The following is a 24,680-nucleotide window of genomic DNA, read 5'->3' as shown; positions in this document are numbered from 1 at the left end:
ATGCAAAGTGTTAAGGCCAATGTGTGACCCACCTGTCACTGAGACAAAAACCTCAATACAGAGCAGTAAATTTAGGCCAGACAAATGACAAATATCAAAAACTAACCAACCCCAGTTACCATTTTAATTCACTTTTTTCTCTATATATAAATAAATGAATTGCTGTTATTATTGAGGCCCACCTGCAGTACTTTTGTAGTCCACTAGGGGCCCCCCAGGCCACACTTTGGGAACCACTGCTTTAGATTAACGAAACATTTCAGTATAACATAGAGACATGAGACATATTGTCGAAACTGCACTTCACTTTCTTAAGACATCTCAGGGATTTGTATGTAGTTAAACATCTTTACAGTGAAACAAACGGGGACGATTTGGCAGTGTCTTTTTAAAGGTTATTAGGCAACGGTTCATACTGACTAACAATCAAATTGGACTGTACCTAGTGACTTTCACACCGTTGATATAAAGTCTTAACAAAGGGGTCTGAATGCTTCCTGAAGCAACTATATGATCTAAACAGATAAATTCAAGCCAATTACATGGCAACAAGCCAATGGAAGACAACCTGCTGAAGTTCACACCGAGCATCAGGATGGGGAAGAGAGGAGATTTAAATCACTTTAAATGTGACATGGCTGAGTGGTTTGAGAAAATGAGAAACTGCTGATGTACTGGGAGTGTTCCAGTATATAAGGTTGACCTCCCCAGTCACCAGATCTCAGATCAGTAGAGCACCTTTGGCATGTGATAGAATGGGAGAATCAGACAGTTCAGTTAATAAAGCAAGTGAGTGTATTTGAGAACAGCTGGATAAACTACTAGTGATGTATTCAGGATCTAACCACTGTTGCTGTGTGTTATGAACGAGACACTCCAAGTTTTCTTTTATAATAATCTCTAATAATATATTTAAGTAAAAAAAACAGAATATTTACAGTTTAGATACACTTTTTTTTTTTACAAATTATAATAACATTTACATATAAATATAAAGGAACATTTTATAGTGCTGTACAAACAGAACACACAAATACACAAAAAAGTCAATTACATCAGTTTGTTTTTGTAAATAAATGAGTTTTTTTTTATCGACAGTGTCGTATGTCGTTTTTCATTTCTGAAAGAAGAAACAAGAAAACATTTCTACTTTTTCTAATGTTAATTCAGTTCTCACGGATAAGCATACATCGCAGCCACTAGTTTTGGACGTTGCACCCAGAGGAAAAAGTTTGCCTGCAAATGGCACAAAGATGAAGCTGATAGTTTGCTATGATTTTGACATTTGAGCATCAGTTAGCTGCATCTGGTTGGAACGACACATTTGGGACAAAGTGGACAGATGGGAGTCTTTTTGAAGATAAAGGACAGCAAGCCTGTCCCAGTATCCACGTTTACACCTCAGTACCTCCAGGTAGTCAGAAATCTATTCAAACCAATCAAGTTATCAGCATTAAAGGAACTGAATGTTTACTTTTGGACCAACTTTAAGAACGACTGAATATCATTTAAATCTGAAGAATTGTTTCCATCATCATCGTTTTTAGTCTCACAAATTAAATTATGTTAATCCTTATGAGATCGATACTAATATGTATATCTGATGATGTGTTCTGGTTGGTATGAGGAGCACAGATGGTCACTGAGAATCATAAGAATGTATTTGTAAAATTAAACTTAATTAATTATATGTAATAATTATCTGAATTACTTTTTTAATACTATTCAACTTCTGTGCTGGCATCATTAAAGTTCTTCTTGCTCTCATCCATTTAAGCTCAATATTAAAGCTATACTTTATATCATTTTCAAAACTTGTAAACCATCCATCCATTTCCCTTTATCTATGCGCTGGAGTGCTGGAGCCTATCCCAGCTGTCACAGGGCATGAGGGAGAGGACAATCTAGGCAGTTTGTTAGACCATTGCTAGGCCAACGCAGAAACATCAATGTTTTTTAATGCTAGCATTTGGTGTCACAGCGCCCCTTTGTGGCCAAAACACATCACAACCATTGCTCACTTTACATGAAACATCAGGAATTTGCAGCAGATTTCTGATTTCCTTTTACAGATGCTTGATCCCTTAGAGAGTTTGGTAGATTTTTTTTTAGAAAGTTTTCCATGATGGAAATATCTCACTGAGTGTAGATTTGTCAAGGTGAGAGTCTAGTTTGTATAGTTTTCTCCATGTTTAAGGTGCAGTCCAGTGCACAGTCTTCTGCACTGATTTCAGCTGCTTTGGTGTCCTCTGGTTTCAGTTACAGTTCAGTAAGCCGCCTGTGAAAGTGCTCACGTCTTTGTGTAGGGCTTCTGGAGACACAGTGAGCCGTGGTGAGGAAGAGGTCGGTAGTGGTAGTGTTCGATCAGTGTAGACAGATTGGGGAAGGTCAAATCAGCTTCCAGAAATATACAGTCACCCTGCCAAAACACCCAACAGGAAGCTTTATTAGTCTGACCTGTAACTTACTTACAAAACATAATAGGCACTTATACCATACAGCTAAAATACAACAGCAGGTTTCTTACCTCTTCAAACAGTCTGTAGTTTCTGGCTTTGCCTATACTGATGTCCCACACCACCAGCACCTGGATAACACACCAAAAATGATTTTATTTAGGCCTAAATATCAGAAGCTCTTCTACTATTATTAAAATAATACTGTCTACCCACAAACTGTAAAAAATAAAAATGAAGTATTCAGAAAATGGACACATTTATTGATTAGATCATATTGACTGTTACTGTTTACAATTATTATTAAACCTTTTACAGCAGCGAGATAGATTTTTCAGCCCAGAATGACAAAAGATATTTCATATATGGCAATCATAATCATTAGCTTTCAGAGCTTCGTTACTTAATGTTAAGTATCTATCAGTAACACAAATTTCCATTATGCTGTACTGGAAACTATTTTTTTAAAATTTATTTTTACCTTTGTTGTTTTGGTTCCTGATTTTCTGATGGCGTACAGTCCATCTTGTGGAGGAGTTGGACTCTCTTTGAATAACCTACAAACAGAAAAATGATCACCGGTTATGAGTTATCAGAGGAAAACATAAAGCAACTGCCCCATGTTAAAAGTCACTTTAAATTTAGCACTTAAATAAGTAGTAGTAGTTCAGTTAAAACTGAAGTGAGGCTCATAGAAAGAAAAACACACGCAGAAAGAAATGCACTGTTTTGCCACTACAGGGCAGAAAAAACAAAAAGCAGCACTGCTTAGTTTACTGAAGAACCGTTTCAGCTTCCAGCTAAATGTAAAAACTAAAGGTGAGATACGTACTTTTCTACGAAGCTGGTTTCATTCGAATCAATGAACACAGAGTCTGGCAGCTGGACCTGCAGATACAGAAACAACTGATTAAACTCAATTCATTACTGATACTAGGCTCTCACGAGGCTGAGATCTCTGCTCAGATATACAGCAGTGAAACATAAAGAACAAAATTGTGTGTTATAATAACTACACAGGTCACATAAAGATACTACAATTTAGATCATAAGCATGTCGGCCTGGCACTGCCTGTAACAAAGCATGGCTCAAATTTCAATATCTTGTTTCAGTGTTTAATAAAAATTGAATTGCTTCAACTTCATGATTTGAAAAATTGGCATAAAATAGTGTTGTTTTAGCAGAAAATGAGATTATTATGATTGGATTATGACTTCCTCCCACCTGAGCACCTCAGAATCAGCTGATGCTGTGATTTTTGTTTCTTTTTCGTTTGCTTTAGTGAATTTTGAAGGCAGTTCATAAAGACTAATATGCAGCCCAGATAAAATGACTTTTAAAACAAAAGGGATTTCCCTGGGCTCAGTCATGATGATACAAGCGGTTATCTAAAGCAGCATGTATTTCCACAGTAATTTAGCATTTTTATCAGCTGACACATCATTTCAGTCTCTCTTACATTCTCATAGTCTTCGTCAGAGTCGTACGCGGTCGAGTCTCGTTTCCTCCTGAAATCTGCAGTTTCGTCGTTGATGGAACGGAAGCTCTGGCCCTCTGGAGATGTTCTTCTGGTGAAAAAACATGCCTTAGTGATGCAGGGAAACTTTTATGTTGTCTTTACATACCTATTTTATACAGGAACCAACAAAACAGTGTCAGTAAGACAGCTTTAGAATGATTGTGGATGTTTTCCTTTCAATTAATTTTTTGATCATAAAAATCAACCTGAATTTCACTGTTTAAGTCAGACTTACTGAAACGGTGTTCCTGGCGACTTGGGCCTGGGTGGAGCCGTTGATGGCTTGACTCCTACTAAAGGTAAAGGAGGTTTGGGTATAGATGGCTTATTGAGTAGTCCAGGTTTAGGTAGCGGGGAGTGTGAAGGGTGACTGGAGGACATTAGATTGAGAGATACATTTGTGTTTGGGCATGGTGGAACCGGCATGTTCGGCTTATTACGGCGGTAGCTGTTCTCTAGTGACTGGCTCCCGCCAGAGTGAGGGGGACAGGGGCCATTTAGGATTAGCCTGTCTAGTTTTTCACAGATGGGCAAAGTAGCTGGTGACTGGACTGAAACAGACGGCGTAGGCCTCCAGTCTCTTTTGTCATTTGCTGTTACTCCCACGGAGGTTGACCTGCCTGGTTTCTTTGCATTGGGAGGAATAGGTGGAGGTGTGGAAGGAAAAGGATTCTGTAAGTGAGGGGCAAAAGGTAAAGGTGGGGGTGGGCCTTTGGTAGACTCCTTCTTTATGCACGGAGAGGGTGGACAAGGTGAAGGTTTCCTGTGGAGCGGAGAGGTAGGGGCTTTCAGTTGTAATGGGATGGGAGGGTGGAGGCTTTTTTGGCCTGGACTGGAGTCTTGATGGTGGGGGAATGTCACTGGCACAGGTGGAGGAGGGTAAGAGGGCGGTGGACCTGTGGGTCGACCTGACGAGGTAATGAATAGAGAGAGTCAGTATTGCTTCCTGTTTCAGGTAAAGATCTTTGTGTTAAGGAGCCATAAGTACAGGGAAAGAATATGAGGTGGTCACCTGAAGATGTTGGCGAACATTCACTGTCTGGCTTCAGATAGTCCTCCTCATCGTCATCATCATCGTCATCACTGTAATCTTCACATAGAAAGAAGAGGTGCAACAATTTATTAATGCACAAATGCCATATAAGCTTTTATCTTATCCATGGATATTCATTATTGCTGTCTTACTAATTTCGGTGGTATCAACAAGATGTTTCACATCCATCGGCCTCTCGATTGTGCCATAGAAACTGTCTGCATCTGAATCTGAGTCACTGTCACAAACAAAGATGGAGACATAATTAACAAATAATATGCCAAAAAATGGATTTTATTGACTGCAGGCTCACTGAGATTTCAATGAAAGTACGCGAGCAAGAAAAATCTAAATTAGGTAGAAAAGGTCCCACTGAAAAACGTAGATGACTAATGAAGCATAAATGGTATAAAATTATTTTTAGACACGTTTTTCCATTATTTTTTTTCTTTCAGCTTTTATAGAGGTGGTCACACTTGCTGATGATTGGCTAACTGTGCATTTAATTGACCACACCTGGCTGCTATTACCTCTTAATTCCTATGGAAGCAGTAAGGCTGTACTTGGGTTTTCACAGCACTAAGTACTTTATTTGTCCCATGTCTGTAGTTTTCTTACAACAATGCATGTATAATCTATATTTTTATAGAGTGGTGAAATATGACCGAGTTCGCTGAGGTTACCTTGGTAGGTGGGACTCTTTCCTGTCGTTATAGTGGTCTATTTCTTTCCGAAGGTATCGCATCCATTTCTGTAAGACATCAAGCAAAATACAACACGTGACAATGTGAAACTGCAGCATTTAAATTAAAACAAACCCCAAACAATTTTAGCATAAAGACTGAAATAATACCATAGTTGAGACAAAGGCAAAGACTAAAAATTCTTCTCAGGCTCTAAAGTTATGCTAAGTTCTCAATAAATCGCTTGGCAGGGAGGTCAAATTTTTGTACTCTTACCCTCCTCTCATCCTCACTGGCTGCTGAGAAGAACCACGTCCTGTGTTTCTTACTGAAGTGGACGATCTTGAAAGGAAAAACATTGCTCGATGTTGTCTCCTCTGCTGCTCTCATCACTCTGAAGAAGAGGACAAATGTAAGATATATTAGTGCTCCACATTATTTGATGTCATGGGAAATGTGCAATAACAGCAACAAAGAACACCTGGGTGCTGCTAATGAGCCCCCTGTAATTGATATAATACAACCTTATTTGGATGTAATATACATAAGTATGAAAGAGATCAAGGAGTTTGTTGTAAATAATTTTAGTCTGAATTATTGCTGAATCACTGGCATTGATTGAGGCTGGGATCAGACAACCTTCTTCCCTCCTTAAAGCCCCATTCACACATACTGTATAGACTAGGAAATGCAACAAGATGGCAATCACTCTCTGTGGGGAAGCCCTGAAGAAACATCCTGAGCTTCTTCACCATCCCTTCATCAATCAAATGTCACAAAGCAGCAAACATGAGGGAATCTAAATACGGCGATGTTTTGATGGGGATGTTTGCCACACTTTTTGTGAGGCAGCTGTTATCTGCTAAGTGTTGCTTCCTGGGGACTTTTTCAGGTGCCCTGACAGCTGCCTACTGTAAACACTCCCTCCCTCTCCCTCTCTCTTGATGGCAGCCTGGCCAGCTATCTACATATATTTGCTCTTTTCAGTTTTAAGAACACTCCTTTATATACCCTTGAGCTCAGGTCTAACATTCCTGGAGCTTCAGGTGTACTCGGTACTGAAGGCCCATTTTTAAAGCAAGTACTTAACCTTTTCCTGCATTAAACCTTATTATCTACAATTACCATTTACATAGATGTCATGCTGTAATAAAGCTTAAATTAAACAGGTGGGATGTGAGCGTCGCTGGAGCTGAGACCCAGAATAATAAAGCCCCGAATAAGCACACAAGTATGTTTATTTATGTAGGAAAATGTCTTCTACTGACCTGTTGTAGCCATTGAGAGAAAACGCCCCCTGTGGTGCAGCAGAGGTACTGCTCTTAAAGTAGTACACGCAGCCCTTGTGGATGATGATGTACCTCAGTGGCCCTGTAAGGCAAGCAATATGTATTAAGAATGTTTTCATGGTGGTGTAAAAGGTGCTGTATCAGTGATGAGAATGTAAGTGGATATTGCTCTTTCATGTCTGCCTTTCAACTCACATTTCATTAGGCTGAATTGGCTGCCTCCCTTCTTGTGGAGGTATCCTGCAGTGGCTACCCCTCCTGGCATGGTGAGGAGGTTCTGAGCCCCAATGGCTCGCATTGGCACCGGCCAGCACATCTCTGGAGATGACATGGTTCTACGGCAGAGCAAAGGACAGAATATTTTTCTGTCAGTCAGGTGAAACTGTAATCTCTCTAGTCGCACAAGATCGCAGAAATGAATAAGGAAATGAACGCCAGCATAAATAAGCTAACAAACAACAACCAAGTAGCTTCAAGGAGGCAGCACAGAGGCAGGACCACATCCTCTCTGCTAGCAAACCTGCTTCCTATCCCCTTTAGCTTGAGGACGTTCTGAGCTACATCAGCTCTCACACAGAAAACTAGAAGGCACTCAGCAGTTCGTAACAAAACAAAAACATGACTTATTTGTTCTCCCATATACCCTGAAACATATTTGGAGCAGAGATGGCGATAAGACCACCTCAGACTTAAGACCGGCCACTCAAAACATCCAACGGCGAAGCCTGTTTTTGGGCTGTGAACGCTCATAGAAGTGGAATTATAAAGTGATGAACAGATTAGTACTCATAAAACACCTCTCTACTCAGCTGTGCACTCAAAGCAGCTTCTACTACAAGTCTCATTCACACAGTCACACATTCATACTGAGCTTTTATCCAAGCCTAAGTGCTTTCCAACATTTATGCAGGCAGCAGGGGAAACTCGGGGTTCAGTATCTTGCCCAAAGATTAGCCGTCCTGGAAACACCTAAACCAAATAACTAGTCCTGAGCAGAACCATTTCTCAACAGCTATTAAATATTAATTATTTCATGATTTATATCATCAATAAAAAAAACAGCATTTATTTTGTAGAATTAAAAATCGGTTAGTTAATGACTGCCCGATAAGCAGTCATGACAGGGAGTGAGTAAAACAAAATGACTATTTCACTCCATTTCTGTTAATCTAAAATAAATTACATTTATTACTCAGTCAAATTCCATAGTAACATGAGTAATGCTCGGCTACTAGTCTGGTGTGAATAGGAATCTCTAATCATTAGTTGTGAATCAAAAGTCACAAACTAAAGACAAACAAATTGTGACACTGTCAGAAATGAAGGATTAACTAAGATAACATATCATGTGCTATGAAACTCTATACTGCTAATGGGACACATGCCAGTGGACTAGCAGATGGAGAGTTATAGCCATGCTGTGTCCACTGTGCTGCTCAGGAAATGCTGCCTGGCTTGGGTAGCTCACCACAGCTGGACAAAGATCACTAAAAGAATGAAACATCTTTTCGTCAATTTCAAAAACTTTTCTTCTGCAAATTCCTGCTCTTACACCTGATGCAGGTGTTGCCTACCTCCTGTTGAGCTTCTTGGTGAAGATCTGAATGGCAGCGTTCTTCCTCAGTATGCTGACTGTGGAGGCTAACATAGTAGAAGCTAAAGCTGGCAGGATATCCATAATAGAAACAAGAAACCTTTTGTTTCTTTCCTCTGTGGCATTTACTGTCCCATCAAATCCAAACTGAGGGCGATTTAGCCATCCAATTTTTAAGTCTGTCTTATTTTCTGCTTTTTGCTGCAGCTCTCTCTGACGGCCTCTGCTGATATCTATCTGTCTCACTCATAAAGACACTCAGACTAAGGTGGTGGACCTACGTAACAGGAACCTTGAATTTTTGCATGGGCAAAGGCACATATTTAGTTCACACAGGAAATGCATAACATCCTGTGTCCTTTTTTGAGTCTTCAAGGTGTAATGTGAAAAAAAAAATAAAAATGTGGGTGTGATAGAAAGAGACAGGGGGGTGGGGGTAGTGAAAATAAACATTACTTCATGATCTAAAGTGTTTATGTATAACTTGCAGTTTATCACCAGCATCTGCTAGCCTGAGTTGGAAAGAAGTCAAGGAATGAAGTATTTAGGAGGATTTAGTTGGTGCCAAAATCCACCCCCTTTCCCTGAGATAAAAAGACCTTGAGAATTAAATGGGCATGCATTCATTTACTGATGTTGAAGCGCAGATCCTGGCAGGGCTGCTTTAAAAAAACAAGACACCTTGAAAATGACTCATGCCAAAGTCAGTTTTTGTGTTATGCTTTAGACTTCAGAGTATTTCAAATAAACTAGGTGAGGCGATGATGAATGAATGAGGATAAACACCCCACACTTTAGAGTAAAATTTAATTACATGCAGGAGATAAAAAATAAAAAAAGAGCGACTTAAAGCTCTGCTTATTTCTGAAGGTCTGTTTTTAGAAAAAAATAAACTGTTGCAGGAACGTGGGCTAACTGGGATATCTTTGAACATCAGGACTTGGAAATGTTCACAGACGGTGTCCTCTGCTATATAAAACACTGCATAGACACTGTTACAGCAGTCAGACGGATCCGGGCTTATCCCAACCAAAAGCCCTGGATGACCCGGGAGGTCAGGCAGCTGCTGAAGGAGAGGAACATTGCGTTCAGGTCTGGCAACAGGGATTACTACACCACAGCCCGATCCAACCTGAAGAGAGGCATCAGAGAGGCAAAGGGGGACTATAGGAGGAGGATCGAGGACCACTTGAAGAGTAATACCAGCCGGCAGGTGTGGCAAGGCATCCAGCACCTAACCAACTATAAGATCAATCTCGGAGCTGCGGACGGTGACCTGGAGCTGGCAGAGGAGCTGAATATCTTCTTTGCCCGCTTTGAGACCAGGGTACCGGAGGTATTGGAGCCACAGCAGCAACACGCCACCCATAGCAGCACCACCCTCACCCTGGAAGAGCACGAGGTGAGGCGCATGCTGCAGGCTGTTAACCCGAGGAAGGCGGCGGGTCCTGATGGTGTGCCAGGTCGAATATTGAGGGATTGTGCAGGACAGCTGGCTGGGATCTTCACCAGGATTTTCAACAAATCCCTCGCACAGGCGACTGTCCCACTCTGCCTGAAGTCCTCCACCATAGTCCCCTTGCCTAAGAAGCCCCACATCACCGGCCTGAATGACTACAGACCGGTGGCACTCACCCCAGTGGTAATGAAATGCTTTGAGAAGCTGGTCCGCAGACACATCACAGCAGCCCTGCCCCGCAGCCTGGATCCACACCAGTTTGCCTACAGAGCAAACCGATCCACGGAAGACGCTGTAGCCACAGCACTCCATGCTGCATTAACTCACCTGGAAGAGCATGGTAGCTATGTGCGGATGCTCTTCGTGGATTACTGCTCAGCTTTTAACACCATCCTTCCACACAAACTGGTGGCCAAGCTACAAGACCTGGGGCTTCCATACAGCACCTGCATGTGGATCAATAGCTTCCTCTCGGGCCGTAGACAGAGAGTCAGAGTTGGCCATCACACATCCTCAGCCCTGAGTCTCAGCACTGGCTCACCCCAGGGCTGTGTGCTCAGTCCACTGCTCTACTCTCTCTACACACACGACTGCACTCCTCGCCACCACAGCAACATCTTTGTGAAATTTGCAGATGACACCACAGTGGTGGGGCTCATTTCCAAGGGAGACGAGTCTACGTACAGAGACGAGGTGGAGCAGCTGACGTCATGGTGTAAGGCCAATAACCTCCTCCTCAACACTTCAAAAACCAAAGAACTCATAATAGACTTCAGAAGGAAAAAGGCAGAGATCCAACCACTATTCATAAATGGGGACTGTGTAGAAAGGGTGGCAAGCTTCCGCTTCCTGGGAGTCAATATAGAGGAGAACCTTTCCTGGAGTGTGAACACCTCCGAGCTGCTGAAAAAGGCCCAACAGAGACTGTACTTCCTGAGAATTCTCAGGAGGAATAACATCACACAGAGACTGCTGGTGTCCTTCTACAGAGCCACCATTGAGAGTGTTCTAACTTACTGCATATGCATCTGGTACACTAGCTGCACAGGGGCTCAGAGGAAAGCACTCCAAGGGATCATTAACACCGCCCAAAAGATCACTGGCTGCCCTCTCCCCACACTGGAAGTTCTACACAACGCCCACTGTTTTAAAAAGGCCCAAAACATCATAAAAGACACCTCACATCCTGGCCACTCCCTGTTCGAACTGTTGCCCTCAGGCAGACGGTACAGGGCAATCAGAGCAAGGACTAATAGACTCAAACACAGCTGTTATCCAACTGCAATAACACATCTGAATACTACAAAAAAATGTCCATCACGCCACTCTTGTGTTAATCTATGCACGGTCTGAAGCATGTGTGTGGGAATGTATGTGAATGTTTTACTGTTATATCTTATTAGTATTTTAAGTATTCTATTTTATTTATTGAATTTTATTGTTTTATTTATATTTTGATATTGCTAGGGATGATGCAATGATCGGGGACCATTCTTAATTTCGTTGTTCTCATGACAATGACAATAAAGTTTCTGATTCTGATTCTGGGCCCCTTTGACTCAACCAATGACAATGTGGTTTCCAAGACATTGTTTGAAGCATACTGTTGATTCAAGCATACTGTTTGATAGTTGGCTAACCTGCTGTTAGCCAACTAGCAAGTGTTGGGTAACACTAACACAACAGCATGGTTTATCATAGGATATTGTATGCACTTACACTTGTTAGTTTGACTGCACTCAAAATAGCGAGCACAAAAACAGAAGTAGGTCGTGTCAGAATCAACTAACCACAGCTAGCATGTTTACATATGTCACACATGCTAGCGATTAGCATGCCAGCTCATGTAGTGAACTATTTGCTCTAATCTGTAGCACCATTTAGGGTGTGCATAAGAGCTCCTCCTCTGTTAGATGTTTTAGTGACCAGGTAACTGAATCATTTAAAATCAGCCTCAGTCTCTTATATACCAAAGAGATTTAGAGGAAATGTATTTATTCTGCTCTGAATATTCTGAATGGTGAGAATATGATCGAACATAATTAAACAATATTGCTTGATAATGAAGATGAGGAATAGAAATATTGCAACAGTTTAGACTGAAGAAGCTGTGGTTAGGGCAAAGTCTGCCAGGACTTGCAGCAGCTCCCCCGCTCTGGCAGATCCGCTCCACATCACCACACCCTGGTCATAATTCAACCAAAGTAGCCTACTTTGAGAACTAGAACAAAATGTATTTGCATGGACAGATGGAAGGAGTTAAACCTGTTAGCTGATAACACATGCAGGCCTCAAACACATCACAGGGTGAAACTTCAGCCTGTTTATGACCTCAGTCTGCCCTCCTTCATATCTGTGTGTGTGTGGGGGACTTCAAAAGGACATACCAAAGCTATCTCGTGGTTCGTTTTTCGCCTGGGCCCATGTCATGTTTACTGATAACTATCTGATACAGACCTCAGCACAGACACAAACAAACAGGCACGCCAGACATTCTGCACTTCATCTCATCTCAGCCCGAGTGAGGTCAGCTGCCGCTTATCATCCGATACGGATTTCATGAAGTCCTCATCTTCACGACAGAAACAGCACGATGGCAATGTGACTGCGTACTCAACACCTTTATGTTTTCTGGGAAATGTGTTAATTCTTTTTCCACTGGAGAAAGATCAGAGTCAAAAGTAGTAGTGGGAATTTGTGGGAATTAGCGAACCCTCCAAACCCCCACTGGTTTCTTCTGCAGTTCTCTCCTTGAACTCATGTTTTGTTGTGTCTTTTGTTCAACTCTCATAATCTGCATGGCCGTCAAACTGTATTTAAAAAAGAAACCAAAACATACATGCATCCAAACATCCATAAGCCTCGTATGATACCTAAACTTAAGTTACCTAAGTTACTCAATCATCACTGTAGCATAGTTTGCACACAGTTAGCCAAACAATCCCACAGGTAGCACTGAATATTTGGCCCAAATGTGGCCCACATCAGCACATCTTGACTTGGTTGCTTCAACTTAGCCTAATAATTCAACTTTGCTCTCAAAAATCATATTTAATATCATCCAAATGAAGACATTCTTTAAATATAGCAGAGCAGAGACGGCATGGAAAGGAAATCCTGTCCAAATAAATAAAAAAGAATTTCCCCTAGTAGTGTCGCATTAGATCACTTCCTAACAAGTAAAACAATGAAACACAAAGTTTCCCCATCAGCACGCTGACAGGCTTTCTGGATGCTGATATCACATTTGCTTCTCCCATCATGTGGTTCTTGCATGACTTATTTAATGACCAAAATTCGGTGACCAGAAAAAACCCCATAAAAAAAACCAAAACTTCTGCCAAATACAATCGGGCTTGCCGTGGGTTCATCCTGAAAGAACAAAAAAAAAGGCAGTGTGATTTAGCTTCAAACCCGCTCACCTCAGCTACTGCTTTTTAAAAGTTCCTGAAGAGATGCTAATCAGAGAACTGCTGTTTCTCAGGAAGAGACTCACAGCCCACATACCAGACACATTCAAACACATTTCCTCTCTGGACACAAACACAATGTCTGCCCCGAGCGGTAGTTTAAAATTATCTTCCACATTTAAACTGTGTGCCAGTGCCTATTTGCTCTTCACCTGAGATGGAAGTTAAAGTTTAGTTCAATGCCTGCAAATTAATCAAGAGTAGAAATCAGCAGACATCGCGTAGCATCTAAATTTGTCTTCCCGAGAAGATGACTGTGAAAAAACTACTGCAGGAAAAAGACAAAGACAACGAAATGCCGGGCCAACGATTCAAGTCGTACACAACGTGTCCTCATCTCAGATACGCTCTCCAGCAAGCTGAAGAAACTCAGAAGAGGGCATGAAGACACTATAGGCTGCATGGTGTAATGTGTGGACTCATGTTAGCAGGCTGACTGTTCATTTTCAAATTGAAATTGAAACTAGTTCAGTTTTCGAATGGAAATCCCCCGATGATTCAAGTCCTAGGAACTGTTTGTGTGAGCTCATAGAACAGTGCTGTTGCAAAGGAATACAAGCAAACTCTTTCTAATTAACAGAATACAGCACAGTATGTTCCACTGGATGACATTAGATTTCAAATTAAATGGGTTAAAGTTGTAACTTATAGTGATACAATATAAATTAAAACAAATGCAGAGACTTTAACATGATCTTTTTATTGAAGAAGCTTTCTGTGCTCAACCTAACTTATCCTCATATTATGGGACCTTTAAGGCACAGCTCAGGGGAAGAAAACCTTTACTGCCAAAAGTACTCCATGATTGAAAAGCCTCGTTCATCCACCAGCATGGATGTGAAAAGCCTTAAATTAAACCTGAGAAGGAATACTTCCCCTCTCTAATGTTTTCATTGGGTTTCTGTATGTTTTTGTACACTGGACCCTAGCCATTACAGAAACACCTCTAAGTTCCACGAATGTAATGCGCAATGTTAATCTTGTGGGACTTTAATCAGTAGTTTAACTTGATTGAAAATCATAATCACATTTCTGATGTGTTGCAAGGCTTGTTATATAAAGATATCAAAAAAAGCCATTCCTAGATACACTGCACATGCAGATAGTAGCAACATATCAGTATCATATGAGTAATTATATCCTGTTTATTATCTGTTTGACTGTAATGGTGACCATATTTCAAAATGCCGCATGATATAGTAATACATTAGAAATTTAATTCTCTACAGAAGCCGTAAACCTATCAGGAGTTGACAGTCATAGATCAGATGAGAAAAATTGTCGTTCTCTCATAGACTTCTATACAACCACAATTGTTTACACAACCAGAGGAGTCACCCCCTGCTGGTCTTTGGAAAGAATGCAGCTAAATCCCCCAATTTATAGCAATATAGGAGTTGGATTTGTGAGCTGCACACACAACTGCTATAAAAACCAAAAATCAACTAGAGGAGAGGCTTGTGTGGTTTTTCCTGTTGCGTTCTTTTGTTGTGAGCTATCATTTTATTCACAGACCACAGATCAAACTAAGATGTGCACAGATGCATACACAAGTCCATCACTGTCTACGTGTCACAGATCTCGGCAGCTGTCAGGTGTCTACAACAAAAAAAGCACGCCGCTAACCAATGTCCACGCAAAGTGCGTGCTTCGTGCTTAGACCAGATAACGAAGACCCTCACTGCTCACAACCTCAGGCTGACTCAAAGGTCACAGGTAACCGCTGACACAGCTGCAGCCAATGCAGATTGTCCCATCCAGGAAACGGTGTCATTGTGCTGTGTTTGATGTCTGCAGCGAACTGCACCTCCCCTATGACCGACCACAATGGTTCCTCCATTAGTTCAGCTTCACTTTTTGCAGGTGTGAACACATGAATAGAAACTTTGGGTTTACCTCAAGTCATCAGTGTTCTTTTACTCACTTCTGTGAAGCTGTCCAGGTGATAATGATTAACACAGCTAAAGTGTTAACGGCACAGATCTTATAAATTTGCTTGCTGCTTTTTCCCACGGATACCTTCTTAGAGTTGAGAATACTTTTTATAAACACCATCATGTGTTACTTCCAGGAAATAGCCCTAACCAGCCTTAATCTGGATATATCTGTAACTTCAATAAAACATGGGTTTCTTCTTTTTGACATGTGTGATCTTTCATCAGGTTTATGGCCCAGATGCTGAGCAACCACCGATTCTAGGTGCCTTTTTCTTTTTTCTTTTTTTTTTAAAGCTTTTATATTAAGAAAAAAACTACAATCATTAAGTTAGCCAATGTATGTACAGTTGAAAGAAGTTAAAAATGGATTAAAGAACCAGTCATTAAGATCTTTAGCTGTTCAGCTGATATGTCTACTAGTGTTAACAGGGGAAAGAGCTGCTGTAGATTGGGTACAGTCAAAATTATTGCAAAAGTGTGCAATGATATTTTGAAATGGTTGATTTAAAGAGATGGGCTGGGTCTTCAACCAGCCCCACACAAAGTGACTTTGTTGTCTCAACATGGTAATAAAACAGCAATAAGACTGAGTCAGCTATCAGTTTAGAAGTGAATGGGGGTCAAGTTAGCAACTACATACAGTCTGCTTGTGACAACATAACAATTAATACTCATGAATTGGAGAAAAGCGCATATTTGTTGCATATCTCCATACACAGAAATTCAAATTAACTAACTACATTCAGAGTCCAGGATTTTAAACAGATATTCAGAAATTCCTCCAAAAATAGTGACCTTGTTGCTGCAGAATGGCAATTTAACTGCAAGACCAGAACCAGAATACAACCAGCTGGCAGCCAATAGAGTCTAGTCCTACTCTACTGCAAAGAGACGCTTGGCAGATGAGTGTTTTCAGTGCAGTCAGTGAAAAAACGATCATTTGGAGACAGGTTGCCGGTTGATGATCTGTGCAATCACCTTGTGATCAAAAGTGGTTGGCACAACTGCTTTCAATCGAACACCAACAGCAAGAGCATTCGATGGAGTTGCTGCACAACCACTGTCAAGAAGTTGCTAAAAAAAAACTCTACAGTGCTCTATAGTGTGAGACCTGTACCTGCAGGTTAAACATTAAAACTAGTTGGATTTATATGTTTGAGAATTAGAACAGCTTTAGCTTTCAAAAAGCAATACTTTGTGTATAATTTTGGCACTGTAGCTTGTGGAAATGTCTGGCCTTTCCAGTATCATCTCCTCGGTTTTTAATGTAAAATGAATTCAGAGAACAAGTGACCACCGGTGTGTAGGACTGTTTGGTTTTTTATTAACACGGAAAATTGGAAAAGCAGAAGAGAAACAGAAACAAGTCTTTTGCTCTCCACACACACACCTGCAGCGATGGGCTCATAGAAAGCTGAAATAGTAAAAAGCAGGTCCTCTTTCTCTACCTGCATCACTCCTTCCTGTGTCCAAATATGGCAGTGCCACTCAACAGGAACTACACCATCGTCACACTTCTGTAACGGCTGCAGGAAGGATTCCTCTCTGACTGATGCACACAAACACACAGTCTAAGTCTTCAGTTGGAAAGATTCAAAGTGTAAAAATCCTACAGTAGCCGTTTGTAACAAATTACAAACTGTAATTTAGCAAGAAAGAGAAAAAGCGGTGAAGAGAAAGGTACACCGGATGAAAGGAAGGAAGAGAGATAGGATTGAGATTCTGCCGTCTGACTGCATGCCCACCCTCCCCCCACAACGCAGGGGTCGAAAAATGAGAACTCATTTCCCGTAAATGTCTCCTCGTTCTCTCTCTTTCTAACGCAAACCTTGCTGAGGAAATACCGAGGTCGCAGCTGATGACCGTCATGGAAGCTTATCTCCACTGACAAATAAAGTGGATTTTTCTCTGAGGAATCAAATCACCAAAGCTAACAGACTTGGTTTAATTTACCGTATAAAATTCTTTTTTAAAAGCAAACATGGGCCATTGGCAAAGTATCGATCGCCTGTTTTTAGAGGTGAAAGCAATAGATTACAGCTAGCCCAGTTTTTGTAACGAATTCAGGCTATTTTTTGGATGCAAATACTCAGGAAATACAAGTACTTACATTACACTTTGCATGCTTCGTTCTTCCTCTGTCCCCTCAGTGTGCAACAACAACATTCCTGCTTTGACTTTGGTTTTTGAAGAAAGTTGGCATGAAAGTTTCATTTTAAAGCCTCACACCTACGTGCTTTCAGCCTCACCTCTGTGTGTCTGCACCCTCCTGTTTCTCTTCATCTCTTATGCATTCTCTTACAGTTTACAGTCTCACAAACACACTAGGTGTGATTTATAACTGATGACTTGTGTTTGTTATGACTGAGAACTTTTACAGTAGCTCAGCCCTGTTACTGATTGCTCCTGCATAATGTTATGTAAATCAGTCCTCTCTCGACAAAGTATTCCCAACTGTCTATGTTGTATTTTTGTTATATACTAAATTTTATGATAACGATACCACCATTTCTAGCTCTGTTTTCATACTCTTGGACTCTATTAAAGTAGCTTTGCATCCCATATGGAAAAGATATATATAAATCTTATAAAGTTTGTATCTGTCTTGTATGAAACTTGTATGAAAAGCATACAAGAGTGAAAACAGATATAAGATCCCTTGAAAAATTATATAATGAAACTTGTATGTTTTGTATACTTAATAAAAAAATATATGAAAGTAATGAGAAAGTGGCCACTTTCATGAGTAAATCATATATGTTTTTACTATTTCTTTTCCATATGGGATAATTCACAGTTCATAATAATTCTTAATCATCTTATACTGGAATTTTGGTGAAGTTTTAACCTTTGCGAACAAAAGGTTTAATATCGATCTCTCCTTTTGAATGAGTGCCTCTCATACATGCAATAATCCTTTCTGTCATCGTTGTATTTTTACTCAGTTGTATATAGTATTTGTATTTGTATTCTATTTTTATCTTATTGTATATTTATTTTATTTTATTCTACTGTATATAGTATTTTATTTTATTCTATTCTGTACAGTTGTGTACTGTATTTATTCTTATTGTATTCTAATTTTTGCCTCATAACTTTTGCACTGTCCACTTCCTGCTGTGACAAAACAAATTTCCCACGTGTGGGACTAATAAAGGTTATCTTATCTTATCTTATCTTATCTTAATACATTAATAATATATATTGCATCTTGGATTTCTAATTATGTTAGGATATTTATTGGTTATTTAAGTTAAGTTATTTAAGAGGAAGTTTTGTCTTAATGTCATTATGCTTGCATAATGTCGACAAAGAGTCGCAAATCTTGAATTCCTAATCCCGATAGAGCACTGAAGCAAGTTATACTTATTATAGCACAGATTATTTTTTTGTTTTTTTGCACCCCCACCTGTGTTTGGAAACCAAATCAAGCTCTGCTGGTAACCTTATATTAAAACACGTTCCCTTCAAAATCATTTCTGTTGGTCTCACAGATGCTTTCTGTCTGTCCTGAATGAGAACATGTGTTTTGGAAACGTTGTGTACTTGTGTACATTGTAGTTAACTTCAGCTGTGGGGTACTGAACTGCTTTTTGTTTCTTATAGTTTTACGATAATGTTGGTTTGTCAAATGTTCCTATGTCCCCCCTGTTACGAATAAAGTTTCCTTTGGCGTTGGAGCCACAGCTATGGCGGCCGCAGAGCGAGAACAGTTTCATTTCCTGTGAAGCTCGTGTTAGAAGGCTGGAGATATGGTGGGCGCAGATGTCCGTGTCCTGAGGTTGTAGTTTTAGTCAGGATGGTTACTTTCACAAAAAAAACTACTCAGCTAGCCTCAGGAGAAACCTCCCTTTTGAGAAAAATGCACCCAGGTTGCATGTTAAAAATGCTAAGTTGAGAGTGACACACCTGTCTCACTATTGCCATAACCAGGTGCATCAAAAAACATGTGTTTTTGAGGTTTTGTGAATTTTAAAAAACCAAAAACAGATGACTGCATTTTTTGCTTGTTTTGCAATGTTCAACCTCTAGACATCTCAGATGCAAAAATAACTGCTCAGGTCTCCAAGAAGTGAAATTATGAAAATGAAGAACTTGCTCTCCCCAATCTCCTTACAAAACTTACTAACAGAGAAGCAGGTAAAATGCTTTCATACATTAATATATCACTCTTCAAATAATGCCACTCACTGTGGACCTTTCATCTTGAATTAGCATCTATCTGTCAAAAATGTGACTCAGTTTTTTGGAACTTGGAAGTGTTTTTTTTTTCTTGCTGTTTACATCCTGGACACGTATCCACAGCTTCAGTGGGTAAAGTCTGTCATTCACCTTGTGAAATATACCTACTAAAGCTCAGCGCGTTCTAAAATAAGACATGACCTAATGTGCCGTGTACTGTCATGGTATTTTGTAACTTGGTTACATCATATCTAGTCTCACTGCTCCTGAGTGCAAACATACGCTCTCTCACATCTTTTCTTTTTGCTTTACTGGAAAAAATATTACATCAGTGCTAATTTTTTTTATTCCTGATTGTTTTATTTATTAATTAAAACATCTTGTTTGTCCAGTATTTACTTGATACTCTTGCCATGCTGGTTTTTTTTTTTTGACTGCACGGGGACAAGGAGTGCTAAAAGTGCAATATGTACTACTTTCACTCCCTCATAAATATCGCTCGAAATAAGCCAAGTTAATGTCCGTTTTATTGAAAAGTTGTAAAATTCATCTGTTTCAAATGCAGTGTGAAAAATGTAGATGTTCGCTTTTGACTTTCCGACTTCTAAACAAGATTTTAACTTTTCTCAGTACTTTAGTCTGAAATGTTGCACTTCACTTAGGAAATCTTAAATTTGCTGTTTACACATTTCAGACAGCAGAGAACGCAAGTTCAAATTCCATTAGTTAGATTATTGTGACAACCAGCAGCCAGTAAAGATGGTACAAACCTCACTCTTACTTGCGTGGTTTTGCACACCTGAGACCACCGATGATACTCAAGATCATTCAAAAGAACCACTAAATACCAGATATCTGCCACTTGATAAACACAAAAACCAACTAATGAGATAGTCACTACCTCAAACGAGTCTCAGAGCTGATCACCAAACTCAGGCTGGTGAGGACGTGTTCAGTGAAAAAATAAAGATACCAGAAAAGCTGTGTCAGACCCAGCAGTGAGGATAATGTCTGAACTTACATGATGTCCCTTTGTTCCCGAATACACATCCTGGTGCTTGGTTTGGAGCTCCGTGCAAACGACTTCTTCTTCTTTACCGAAGGAGCAGACATGTCGGCGGACATGACAGCGGCAGTACAGGATAATATACCACCATAATTTTCAACCCACGTGGAGAGACGGATATACGGTTGAATGGACTCAAAGTAGAAAGAATCGAGTCAGATTCAAAATCATAAGAGTTGTTATGGGTGGAAGCATGAAAACAGAATGCAGATGAATGGAACTGGAGAAAGGTGTTAACGAAGAAAGAAAAAACAAAAAATAATGAAAGAAATGGATAGATGAGCAGAGAGAACAATCAGCTGTGTCGATTAGGAAGTCTGTTGATGATCTGAACCCCTGATACTCCACCAAGCGTTTCCTGAGGGGGGCTCCTCCTTTAGCTCTGGCACTTCATTGGCTGACTGCTTTCAGCATGTTCCTTCCTGCTTCCTCAAAGACAGCATGCGATAGGCTGCCGCTTGTAGCCCACACTTCTGCAAACACATAGCTCACACACTTGGACACCCAGCTCCTGTGAAAGAAGCCTGGGGACTTTCCGTCGCACAGGACTGGAACAATTCAGAGGTCAAGCACATGGACGCAGACACACAAATGCATCTGAAAACACACACTGAAACAGAGCCGTTCCTCTGTGAGGTTACAGGTGATACTTTCTAGTGTGTAGTAATTCTAAGAGACCCTAACTTCCTTTTGACTCTTAAAACCGACCTGTGGGCACTTTATAAAAGACTAAGAAGGCCTAAATAAAACAGATAAGCTTAGGCAGAAAGCTTGAAGAACGAGTGTTCTATGAGTGTTGCAGTGCATAAATTTGTCACTGATAATGTCTTTCAACTCAGTTTTAATGATGTAGAATAGCTGTGGCAAACATAAGACCCAGGGGACTAATATTGGGCCGACAGAGACTGGAATCCAGTCTAATAGACGTTTTTTTAAAAAGTGAAGGAGGGCATAAATTTTGATCTTTAAAAATACGGGTCAACAACAACAAAAAGGTTATTCTCTGTGAATTGACTGTGTGCACGTTAGCATATGCTACTTCCAATGCGGAAACTCATGTGGGGAGCTTTGTTTCCGGTGTCCTATTCGCACCCTGTTTACGCTCCAAAACAAGTTAAGCAAATGAATGAATCAAGCGGCGATTTGCATTTCTATAGATGTCTTGGGCATTTACCCAATATGTCTGTAAATGATGTTCATCGACTTGTCGATATTTTTCCCCCGCGCCTCAGAGAAAAAGAGAAAAGAGATTCAAATGTTATATTTCTCAGCTGTCCCTCGTTTATCGCAGGTGTTATGTTCTAGAAATAACCAGCGATAGGTGAAATCAAGTAGCCAATTTTATTTTTTGACGAAGCAAAACATTTCGTGGACATACAGTACTGCACTTCAGAGTCACACTGCTAGCGATCGATGCAGCGATTCTGTACTGTACAGGAGAGACGTCACGGAGGAGATCGTCTGCAGCGATCAGGACGCAGGACACAATGTGACGTAAAAAAAAAATAAGCATGCAAACTTGCACTAAAAAATCCGTGAAACAGCGAGGTGAAAGGTGAACCACGTTATAGCAAAGGACCGCTGTAATTTTTAAGGTAAGTCACAACATACCCTTCGTACATACTAATGTATAGAAACCCTTATCAGCAATCATTCATTTTTTGTGTGGCTTTTTTCACGGTTTGTTAACATGCTGTGTAGGTGTGTACTTGACTAGCTGATCTCGACATAATGGGGGAAACATCTGGTTTGACTATTCTTCACCTGTAGTTTGAATGCTGAACATTTGCCTGTTTAAATCATAAGACCAGTCACTATACAGAGATGTGCTTCTGAATGTGGACGATGTGTCTTCTGCTGCAGTGATGCAGTTCTGCTTGTGTTGAGTGATGTAAACAACTGATCGATCTAAACTCTTTAGACGTCAAAATTGATCATTAGATTTTTTATGACACAACAGTGGCGAGTGTTCCCACTTTCTGCTCTTTGTAACTTAAAGCGATCTTTCAGTTTTCGAGTTTTGGACATGATTTTGGAGTATATGTTCGCAGTAGCGATTGACCGCAAAGTAAAGCTACCGGAAATGTACAACCCCACATCCGGTCTCAAACCAGGAAGTTAGCATTTTCTCGTGCACAGGGTCTCTTAGACTGGGCAACAAGCTACCAGAACTATTTCTTTATTTTACACAGGTATTTCTCCAAGAGTCGTGCTGACAGATCGTTTTTTCTATTTACTGTTGAGTATATATCCATAGTGTTGCAATTGCACTGCAAAATGAGTCTGACATCCCTGATCTAGACCCCAAAATATTATACAGAGACAATAAACCAGTCAATCAGACATGGCTTAGAGTACATCAGCAAAAACTTGGTGATGGTGGGGACGAGATTGCCACTAGAAGCCAATGCGCTACAACCGACTGGGAAGTGAGGGAAAAGATGAGCGGAAAGAGAAGCACAGAGAAACTGACAGTGAAACACAAAATACTGGTGAGAGTGAGAAAAGAGATCTTTGGAGGAAAAAGGCTCAGTGCATCATGGGAAGTCCCCCGAGCAGCCGGAGCTTGTAGCACTGAAGCTACAGGGTGGTTCAGGGTCAGTTGATCCAGCCCTAACTTTTAGTTTGAAGCTTAAAACTAGAGCAGGCATCTCTATCCTAAACCCAGACTTTCTCAGTCTCACTTTGCTTCCTCAATACGTTCTCGTGCTTATTGTGTTCACAAATTTTAAAGACTAACATAAAAACAATAGTCTATATTTTAGTTTAGTTTGAATTTTCTTTATTTTTTTACAAGGCTGGGTTGAGCCTTGTATTTTAGTTCACTAAAATAACTTTTATATCGTAGGCTACAGAAGTCTGGAAAGTTCACCTCTTTTTAAATCCACAAACCTCACCAGACGACAGCTCTCTGACTTCTTTTTCCCCCCCAACATACTACCGTGAACACACAGGAAGCACCATGATGTCTAAAACCACCATACTCCTCCTGTACACTACTTGGAAGTGAGTTCATATTGCAAAAAGAACTGAACTATTTAAGTCATTCCTCTAAAAAATGACTAGCCCTGTATCAGTTTCTCTTTAAACATTTTTCCTTTACGTCTCGTATCAGTTGTACATTTCCTAGTTTTGTATTAGCATTTGTGTTTCCACTATCAGCTTTCCCTCCTCTTCTGTCCCCTTTTCTGTCATTACTTCAAGCTGCCACAAGTCACTTACAAGTATATTAGGCTGGGCTCAATCAAGGGTTCAGTGAGTTGTTCTGTAATATATCTGAATACAAAAATGTGAGAAAATAAAAACCCACTAGAGTGTGTCATATCACTTGGGTGAGGTTTGTTGGGCGTTGATTCAGGACCAAACATGAGCCTGTGTACTCTGAAGCATGTTAGTGTATTTGTTACCCACTGCAATTCACACTGGCACAGGAGATTTGCATTATTGATGTGCAGCCGACAAATCTGCAGTAACTGTGTCTGACGCTATCATGTCAGTATGGATCAAACTTTCTGAGGAACGCTTCCAGCAAAGGGAACTCCAACCCTGTACTACTTTGGTATACCTAATAAAGTGTCCTGCAAGTGAATGTATCAGGTTGCACTTTGTGATTAGGTTAGGATGCTCCTTACATGTATCATGGCCATATCTGCCCATCATAGCAGCTGCATCAGTTGCAAATCGAACACGTAGCAAGCAGCTTGTTAGCACGATGTCAAAGTGAGAAGCCCCAGAGCAAGACTGTAAATCAACGAGTTAAAGAAGAGGTCACACTATGTTGGGGAATTTTTGTCTTTTTTTATGAGGATGCTATAAAATATGATCTTAATCTATTCCTCTACCAGACACTGAAATAGGTTTGCTATCAAAGCTGTCATACACCCTAAAAAGAGGAAGCTAAAAATAATGCCACTCCTTGTGTAATGTCTGTACTATTGTCAAGTTCCGACCCCAAAAAGGGGCGGCTAAGGTTATGCGGTCATCATATCAG

The 24,680-nt window shown here is 40.4% G+C and overlaps 1 protein-coding gene across 3 annotated transcripts; it reads right to left on the bottom strand.

The window, feature by feature from the left end:
• Positions 1-1,051: 1,051 nt before the first annotated feature.
• On the bottom strand, positions 1,052-20,963 carry sh3bp2 (SH3-domain binding protein 2). Of its 3 annotated transcripts, none has more exons than XM_026174467.1 (13): positions 20,645-20,963; positions 7,177-7,316; positions 6,961-7,063; positions 5,969-6,086; positions 5,693-5,760; positions 5,162-5,247; positions 4,989-5,066; positions 4,212-4,884; positions 3,917-4,025; positions 3,289-3,344; positions 2,938-3,013; positions 2,528-2,587; positions 1,052-2,419 (listed from the first exon to the last, which is right to left on the bottom strand). In XM_026174467.1, the coding sequence occupies exons 1-13, from the start codon at positions 20,746-20,748 to the stop codon at positions 2,291-2,293; spliced, it is 1,800 nt and encodes a 599-aa protein (XP_026030252.1). In that variant the 5' UTR covers positions 20,749-20,963; the 3' UTR covers positions 1,052-2,290. The 3 variants fall into 3 exon arrangements, with proteins under 3 accessions (XP_026030252.1, XP_026030254.1, XP_026030253.1); XM_026174469.1 differs by having other exon boundaries at positions 3,917-4,022; XM_026174468.1 differs by lacking the exon at positions 20,645-20,963 and adding an exon at positions 8,556-8,586.
• Between the last annotated feature and the right edge of the window lie 3,717 nt (positions 20,964-24,680).

The sequence above is a fragment of the Astatotilapia calliptera genome, chromosome 7 (genome assembly GCF_900246225.1).
Source record: "Astatotilapia calliptera chromosome 7, fAstCal1.2, whole genome shotgun sequence".
Lineage (NCBI taxonomy): Eukaryota > Metazoa > Chordata > Actinopteri > Cichliformes > Cichlidae > Astatotilapia > Astatotilapia calliptera.
This window is presented reverse-complemented; position numbering and strand designations above follow the sequence as displayed.